Raw genomic sequence first — 9,457 nt, 5'->3', positions numbered from 1 at the left:
CAGTCTCTCCGACAGGCGCGCCTTCCGTACTCACAGAACTGCAGCCTCTCTCAGTACAGAGGTTTTGGCACTGACTGCTGTGCTTACCTCCCAGCTCCTGCTGCACCTCACACTGACCCCGGGCACTGTTCTCCATTACACCTACCAGTTGCCACTGGATACCCTTGTCCCTGTCCCTTGTCGGTAACACTTCCCTACCCAGTGTCACAGTCTGCTCGGTAGGCAGCGGCTGGCTCTTAGCTGTACAGGGGGCATCTTGCAGATCCTCTGTGTTTCTGTACTCTTCGGGGATGAGGATGACAGTGGAGGTGTCCACTCATCACACAGTGCTTTGAGGATTGCCAGGTAAGACATTTTACTCCTGCCGGATATAAGATCCTTCTGCTAGTATCAGGTATGTGATCCCTCTGTTAATATCAGGTATGAGATCCCTCTGTTAGTATCAGGTATGAGATCCCTCTGTTAGTATCAGATATGAAATCCCTCTGTTAGTATGAGATCCCTCTGTTAATATTGGGTATGAGATCCCTCTGTTAGTATTGGGTATGAGATCCCTCTGTTAGTATGAGATCCCTCTGTTAGTATGAGATCCCTCTGTTAGTATCGGGTATGAGATCCCTCTGTTAGTATCGGGTATGAGATCCCTCTGTTAGTATCGGGTATGAGATCCCTCTGTTAGTATCGGGTATGAGATCCCTCTGTTAGTATCGGGTATGAGATCCCTCTGTTAGTATCAGATATGAAATCCCTCTGTTAGTATCAGATATGAGATCCCTCTGTTAGTATCAGATATGAGATCCCTCTGTTAATATTGGGTATGAGATCCCTCTGTTAGTATTGGGTATGAGATCCCTCTGTTAGTATTGGGTATGAGATCCCTCTGTTAGTATGAGATCCCTCTGTTAGTATCGGGTATGAGATCCCTCTGTTAGTATCGGGTATGAGATCCCTCTGTTAGTATGAGATCCCTCTGTTAGTATCGGGTATGAGATCCCTCTGTTAGTATCAGATATGAAATCCCTCTGTTAGTATCAGATATGAAATCCCTCTGTTAGTATCAGATATGAGATCCCTCTGTTAATATTGGGTATGAGATCCCTCTGTTAGTATTGGGTATGAGATCCCTCTGTTAGTATTGGGTATGAGATCCCTCTGTTAGTATGAGATCCCTCTGTTAGTATTGGGTATGAGATCCCTCTGTTAGTATCGGGTATGAGATCCCTCTGTTAGTATGAGATCCCTCTGTTAGTATCGGGTATGAGATCCCTCTGTTAGTATCAGATATGAAATCCCTCTGTTAGTATCAGATATGAAATCCCTCTGTTAGTATCAGATATGAGATCCCTCTGTTAATATTGGGTATGAGATCCCTCTGTTAGTATTGGGTATGAGATCCCTCTGTTAGTATTGGGTATGAGATCCCTCTGTTAGTATGAGATCCCTCTGTTAGTATCGGGTGTGAGATCCCTCTGTTAGTATCGGGTATGAGATCCCTCTGTTAGTATGAGATCCCGCTGTTAGTATTGGGTATGAGATCCCTCTGTTAGTATCGGTTATGAGATCTCTCTGTTGGTATGGGGTATGAGATCCCTCTGTCAGTATCAGGTATGAGATCCCTCTGTTAGTATGAGATCCCTCTGTTAGTATCAGATATGGATCCTCTTTTAGTATGGGGTATGAGATCCCTCTGTTAGTATGAGATCCCTTTGTCAGTATCGGGTATGAGATCCCTCTGTCAGTATCGGGTATGAGATCCCTCTGTTAGTATCGGGTATGAGATCCCTCTGTGGGTATGAGATCCCTCTGTGGGTATGAGATCCCTCTGTTAGTATGAGATCCCTCTGTTAGTATCGGGTATGAGATCCCTCTGTTAGTATCGGGTATGAGATCCCTCTGTTAGTATGAGATCCCTCTGTTAAGCAAAGAAAATTCATGCCTCTATATATTTTTGAGAGCCTCCATAGTGGAAGCACATGCCTTATAATGGATAGATAGAGGGCAGGTGAGCCTGGCGGGATCCCACCCCTCCTTTGCTGCCATTGTGCTGGGTGTCCAGTGTGCCCCTGTGCCTTTAAGGAGAGGTGGGCTCCCTCCGGGCTCACCTGTCCTCTATCCATTCTTATGCATATGCTTCCACCGTGATGGCTCTCAATAATTTATAGTGTTAGGACTGCAGATAATACACGGGGGTGTCGTGACGCGGCCTCTGCAGCTCAGCCATGTATTTGCAAATGTGTGCAAACTAAACCCCTGTTTTTAACGCATATTGTTAGACAGGACAATTTAGTTGTTTGCAGGCTGGTCAGTGAGTTGCACTGGGAGATTTCTTTGCTTTTGTTTGCTCTGTTAGTATCGGGTATGAGATCCTTTGGTTAGTATCAGGTATGAGATCTCTCTGTTGGTATCGGGTATGAGATCTCTCTGTTGATATCAGGTATGAGATCCCTCTGTTGGTATCAGGTATGAGATCCCTCTGTTGGTATCGGGTATGAGATCCCTCTGTTGATATCAGGTATGAGATCCCTCTGTTGATATCAGGTATGAGATCCCTCTGTTGGTATCAGGTATGAGATCCCTCTGTTGATATCAGGTATGAGATCCCTCTGTTGATATCAGGTATGAGATCCCTCTGTTGGTATCAGATATGAGATCTCTCTGTTGGTATCAGGTATGAGATCCCTCTGTTGATATCAGGTATGAGATCCCTCTGTTGATATCAGGTATGAGATCCCTCTGTTGACATCAGGTATGAGATCCCTCTGTTGATATCAGGTATGAGATCCCTCTGTTGATATCAGGTATGAGATCCCTCTGTTGGTATCAGATATGAGATCTCTCTGTTGGTATCAGGTATGAGATCCCTCTGTTGGTATCAGGTATGAGATCCCTCTGTTGGTATCAGGTATGAGATCCCTCTGTTGGTATCAGGTATGAGATCCCTCTGTTGGTATCAGGTATGAGATCCCTCTGTTGGTATCAGGTATGAGATGCCTCTGTTGGTATCAGGTATGAGATCCCTCTGTTGGTATCAGGTATGAGATCCCTCTGTTGGTATCAGGTATGAGATCCCTCTGTTGGTATCAGGTATGAGATCCCTCTGTTGGTATCAGGTATGAGATCCCTCTGTTGGTATCAGATATGAGATCCCTCTGTTGGTATCAGGTATGAGATCCCTCTGTTGGTATCAGATATGAGATCGCTCTGTTGGTATCAGGTATGAGATCTCTCTCGGGCTTCCTATGGGTGTATGAAGCTGCTGACAAAGAACGGGTGACATTGTGTGGTGACATTGAGCCTGTCTCCGTTTTTGTCTCCTTCCTATTCTATATTATCTGATGAGCCTGTCTGTGGCTGGTTTGATGTCCGTGGTTTCAGGATGTGACAGGCCAGCGGTGATTTGTCACCTAGTTTCAGTTATCTATATGAAGCAGCTGTGTGGGGTCCCGGTGACATACAGGAACCCCCCCCCCCCTCCTCCTTCCTGGCCTCCGCACTTGTTGTGTCTCTACAGATACATGAAACAGGAAGAATTGCCTGGACAGGCCAAGAACAGGATGAGAGGTATGGGGGAGAGTATTGGGGACCTGGACTCCCGAGGCCCAGCCATTTCCTCTTTTGTCATCTCTAACTCGCTGCTAAAGATTGTCAGCTTTTTGGCTCAGGTTGACGTTCCTAGACTAGAATTCTGGGAAGTTGAGGCTGATTGTTCCTCTTAGAAAATGTTGTTTGTATATTTAGTCTGAGCTGATTTTAGGAAAGCTGGATGCATTGGCAATGATACCCAATCAGATTATTTTTCGTGTTCTGTAATTGACTGCAACGTCTTTGGCGGGGTCTGCACTGTACACAGCGGGTTACCCCTACTCAGCACTCGCCTAGAACAGGATATGCGCTGTTTTCTGGATTTCCTGTGTGTGCGCTCACAGGAAGCAATGTGGTGAGCCCCTCTTCCACGTATGAGTTTGCTGCACCTTAGACTTCAGCTCTATGCTATGTATTGGGGTGCCACCACACTCCAGTCTGCACCCCTGTCCTGGAGCCTGAGTATTGAGGTGCCCCAACTCCAGTCCGTACCTTTATCGTGAGGCTTGTGTATCGGGGGGGGGGGGTGCCCTGACTCCAGTCCACACCCCTGTTCTGAGGCCTGTGTATTGGGGTGACCCGAATCCACTCTGCACCTCTTTTTCCTGAGGCCTGTGTTTCAGGGTGCCCCCTCAGTCCAGTCTGCACCCCTCTCCTGAAGCCTGAGTATTGAGGTGCCCCGACTCCACTCCACACCTTTATCCTGAGGCTTGTGTATCGGGGTTCCCTGACTCCAGTCCACACTCCTATCCTGAGGCCTGTGTATTGGGGTGCCCCTATACTACAGTCTGCACATATGTTCTTGAGACCTGTGTATGCCCCCCAACCCCAACCTGCACTGCTTTTTCTGCGAAAAATGTTTCAGGGTGGCCCCGTGGTCCAGTCTGCACCCCTGTCCTGCATTTTGTGTATTGCGTTGCCTCAACACCAGTCTGCACCCTTTTTTCTGAGGCTTTTTTAGGGTGTCTCACACTCCTCCCTCCCTCTGTACTGGGGTGCTTTATTAAAGTCTGCACCCCTTTTTATGATGCCTGTGTTTCAGGGTCCCCCCCCACATTTATATCTCCACTCCTTTTCTGAGGCCTGTGTATTGGGGTGCCCCCAATGCAGTCTGCACCCCTTTTTCTGATGCCTGTGTTTCAGGGTCCCCCCCCACATTTATATCTCCACTCCTTTTCTGAGGCCTGTGTATTGGGGTGCCCCCAATGAAGTCTGCACCCCTTTTTTTAATGAGGCCTGTTTTTCAGGGTGCCCCACACTCCAGCCTGCACCTCTTCCTTGAGGCCTGTGTACTGGGGTGCCCCCGCATACCAGTCTATATCCATTTCCTTGCAGCATGTTGTATGCCTGGTCTGTGTAAAGTGGTTGTTGGCTGGTATTGCTTATCTGTCCATATGCAGCTGGTTTGGCTCTGAGTTCTGGGTGTCTCCTCCATGTGTGAGTCAGCGGGGTGCCAGCGATAATTACAGCCTGGCTTTAGGTTCCTATTGTCATAACACACACTAATTCACACATGGATATCTCATCTGCTGCTCCTTTGGAAGCTATACCTGCTGATGTCAAGTAGGTGATCCCTCGCTGTTGTCAGGTAAAGTGGTCCTTGTCTTGTGTCAGGTAGGTGATCCCCTGTTGGTGTTGAGTACATATTTCCTTCACTGGTGTCTGGTAAATGGTCCCTTGCTGGTGTCTGGTAAATGGTCCCTTGCTGGTGTCAGGTAAGTGATCCCACGCTGGTGTCTGGTACGTATTCCCCACTGGTATCTTGTGAGAGGTTCTTTGCTGGTGTCAGGTAAGTGGTCCCTCACTGGTGTCTGGTAAATGGCCCTTTGCTGGTGTCTGGTAAGTGATCACCTCGCAGGTGTTGGTTAATTGACTCCTTCCCACACTAGGGTCTGGTAAGTGGTCCTTCAGGTATGTGACCCCCCTTCCCACACTGGTGTTGGTTAAGTTATTCTTCGCTGGTTTCTGGTGATCCCATGGGTAGTGTCTGGTAAGGGATCCGCCATTAGTGCCTGGCATGTGACCCATCACTGATGCCTGACACGTGATCCCTCACTGGCAACTTGTAAGTGATCCCTTGTACAGCTACACTATATTACTAAAAGTATTGGGACGCCTACCTTTACACGCACATGAACTTTCATGGCGCCTTAGTCTGTAGGGTTCAATATTGAGTTGGCCCACCCTTTGCAGCTATAACAGCTTCAGCTCTTCTGGGAAGGCCGTCCACAAGGTTTAGGAGTGTGTCTATGGGAATGTTTGACCATTCTTCCAGAAGCGCATTTGTGAGGTCATGCACTGATGTGGATGAGAAGGCCTGGCCCGCAGTCTCCACTCTAATTCATCCCAAAAGTGTTCTATCGGGGTCAGGACTCTGTGCAGGCCAGTCAAGTTCCTCCACCCCAAACTCACTCATCCATGTTATTATGGACCTTGCTTTGTGCACTGGTCCAAATCATTTGGTGGAGGGGGGATTATGGTGTGGGGTTGTTTTTCAGGGGTTGGGCTTGGCTCCTTAGTTCCAGTGAAGGGAACTCTTAAAGCGTCAGCATATCAAGACATTTTGGACAATTTCATGCTTCCAACTTTGTGGGAAAAGTTTGGGGACGGCCCCTTCCTGTTCCAATATGACTGCACACCAGTGCACAAAGCAAGGTCCTGACCTCAGCCTGATAGAACACCTTTGGGATGAATTGGAGAGAAGACTGAGAGCCAGGGCTTCTCATCCAACATTAGTGCCTGACCTCACAAATGCGCTTCTGGAAGAATTGCCAAACATTCCCATAGACACACTCCTAAACCTTGCGGACAGCCTTCCCAGAAGAGTTGACGTTGTTAGAGCTGCAAAGGGTGGGTCAACTCAAGATTGTGCATGTAAAGGCAGGTGTCCCAATACTTTTGGTGATATGGTTTTACAAGGTTGCAGCAGTAGAGCCATAGCTCCCGACTGTCCCTGATTTGGAGCAATGTCCCTCTGCCCCTTATTCCTCCTCATTTGTCCCTCATTTTGGTCTGATTTATATAGCTGTATATAAAATGCACTTTTTATCTATCAAAAAGTGTTTTCCAGTGCTAAACCTTTCATCTGATTTCTAAATTGCTGCATTTGTAAATTCCAAAAGCCAATATAAAGGAATAGTAGTGGTAAAAAAAAGCACTTGTGGGTTTAACCAATCTTGTTTTTTTTGTACAATTCCCCTTTAAGGGGGCGTGGCAAGGGGTGTGTCATATGTCTGCATACTTTTGCTGATAGGTGTCCCTCAGTCCCATCTCAAAAAGTTGGGGGAGGTGTGGTAGAGCAGGCAGGTGGGTAATCAGTGAAAGTTCTTCAGCTCTTTCCCCGATCGTCCCTCCCTTGAATGTAAACTATGTTAGCTATGTGTGCAGGTCTGTTCTCGCATTCAGCTAGAATATGAATCTGTAAGAGAATAATATTTTGATTGAGTCACGCTAGGCCTCCTCTAACTTTTCCTACTTACCTTTGCAGGCCAGCAGACGGTCAGGATGCTGAAGGCCAGCTCTGTGGACAAGGACTATGTGCTGGTGGAACATGGCTTTGAATACACAGCCAAAGAAGGCACAGTTGTATCCATAAAACCCAATGAGAGGTATATCCTTCTAAAGAAGACCAATGAGCACTGGTGGCAGGTGTGCCAGGACTGCAAGTCCAAGCCTTTCTACATTCCAGCAAAATATGTCAAAGTTCTGTCACCCTTTTCCCAGAATTGCACTGGGTTGCCCCGGACTGGTTCAGAGGAAACAATGGACGTTCCCAGTACGGAATATAGCTACAAATATGTGCCAGCCAGAACCGATGCTAATGTCGATCTCCAACGCTCCAGCATCGCAGTGGGTGCCGGAACACATTCTCTCTGCGACATATCTATAACAAGGGAGGATCTGGATGAAAGAAAACTCCTACCAGATAAAAAAGACACTGGACATACGCTGGGTCCACTCAGAACGTTCCAGAATTCCAAAAAGATTCTCGACCCTCTAAAACGCATTAGCTATATGGGCCCCCCTGAATTTCAACCCAGTATTAGGCCGTCTCAATCTCTAAATGATCTACAGGTGATCAAGTCTGAACCCCCTGTACCCAGTCCCCGGCAGTTAGATGTCCAAGGTGAAATGGAGCAGCTGTCCATCCAGGAGAGTCATATGGCTGGAGCTCAGAGAGATTCACCTCCCGAAAAGGTAGGTGAACAACTGTATACTTGTGACTTCCTGTTCTTATCTGTGATTAATATCCTGTTCTCTGTACTTACCTGAGATTGGTGACTTGTGCTCTATACTTACCTGGGATTGGTGACCTGTTCTCTATACTTGTCTGAGATCAGTGACCTGTTCTGTATATTTACCTGAGATCAGTGACCTGTTCTCTATACTTACCTGAGATCAGTGACCTGTTCTCTATACTTACCTGAGATCAGTGACCTGTTCTCTATACTTACCTGAGATCAGTGACCTGTTCTCTATACTTACCTGAGATCAGTGACCTGTTCTCTATACTTACCTGAGATCAGTGACCTGTTCTCTATACTTACCTGAGATCAGTGACCTGTTCTCTATACTTACCTGAGATCAGTGACCTGTTCTCTATACTTACCTGAGATCAGTGACCCGTTCTCTATACTTACCTGAGATCAGTGACCTGTTCTCTATACTTACCTGAGATCAGTGACCTGTTCTCTATACTTACCTGAGATCAGTGACCTGTTCTCTATACATACCTGAGATCAGTGACCTGTTCTCTATACATACCTGAGATCAGTGACCTGTTCTCTCAACTGATGTGCACTTAGTGAACTGTTATCTGTGCCATCCTTTGGTGAACTGTTCTCTGTACTGACTTGGAATTGGTGACCCGTTCTCTATACTGGCATGTATTTGATGACCTGTTATCTGTACTAACCTGGGATTGGTGGCCTGTTCTATGTACTAACCCGGGATTGGTGACCTGTTCTCTACTGACCTGCGATTGGTGGCCTGTTCTCTGTACTGACCTGCGATTGGTGGCCTGTTCTCTGTACTGACCTGCGATTGGTGGCCTGTTCTCTGTACTAACCCTGATTGGTGGCCTGTCTCTGTACTGACCTGGGATTGGTGACCTGTTCTCTGTACTGACCTGCGATTGGTGGTCTGTTCTCTGTACTGACCTGGGATTGGTGACCTGTTCTCTGTACTGATCTGGGATTGGTGACCTGTTCTCTGTACTGACCTGGGATTGGTGACCTGTTCTCTGTACTGACCTGGGATTGGTGACCTGTCCTCTGTACTGACCTGGGATTGGCGGCATGTTCTCTGTATTGGACCCGGGTTTGGTGACCTGTTCTCTGTACTGACCTGGGATTGGGGGATACATTCTCTGTATTGGTCTGGGTTTGGTAACTTATTCTCCATCATGAGCCAGGAAAAGAGTTAACTGGCAATTAGACTGAAACAGAACATGTAATGGTTTGCAGAACTGTCCTTTGTATGTAATAAGCACTAGTGTCAGATGTGCCAGGACTACAAATTTCTACCAGCCAGAGCCGGTGTTAGGTTCACACCTATGCAAGTTGCAGTTGATGCAGTTTGCCGATGCATTTTTTTTTGTTTTTTCACCCGTGTTTTTGACGCATTTTTAATGTGTTTTGCATTTTTTGGAGGCGTCTTTGGTCATGCAGGAAAAAACAGCAAAAACGCAGCAGAAATGTATCAAAAACACAAGCATTGCAATTTTGATGCGTTTCCATTGAAGTCTATAGAACCAAAAATGCATCTTCCTTTTCTGCAGCACTGGAAAATGCAATGCCAATCTCCAGCATTCCAGCATCACACTGGGTGCTGTCAGCGACTTTTGTGATTTTTCTATTTATTTTTTTTCTGTGAT

The 9,457-nt window shown here is 46.8% G+C and overlaps 1 protein-coding gene across 5 annotated transcripts in view; it reads left to right on the top strand.

Annotated features, from left to right (window-relative positions):
- The window catches only part of LOC141113572 (uncharacterized), a 119,055-nt gene continuing 109,598 nt past the window's right edge, over positions 1–9,457 (top strand). For 3 of the 5 annotated variants that reach the window (XM_073606760.1, XM_073606758.1, XM_073606757.1), the window contains exons 1-2: positions 1–345; positions 7,070–7,779. In XM_073606760.1, the coding sequence (XP_073462861.1) occupies positions 7,087–7,779 (693 nt within the window). In that variant the 5' untranslated portion in view covers positions 1–345; positions 7,070–7,086. The remainder of the gene's footprint in view (positions 346–7,069; positions 7,780–9,457) is intronic. The other 2 variants (XM_073606759.1, XM_073606762.1) reach the window with 2 other exon arrangements.

The sequence above is a fragment of the Aquarana catesbeiana genome, linkage group LG12 (genome assembly GCF_042186555.1).
Source record: "Aquarana catesbeiana isolate 2022-GZ linkage group LG12, ASM4218655v1, whole genome shotgun sequence".
Lineage (NCBI taxonomy): Eukaryota > Metazoa > Chordata > Amphibia > Anura > Ranidae > Aquarana > Aquarana catesbeiana.
The sequence above is the reverse complement of the archived record's forward strand: the minus strand, read 5'-3'. Positions and strand labels throughout refer to the sequence as shown.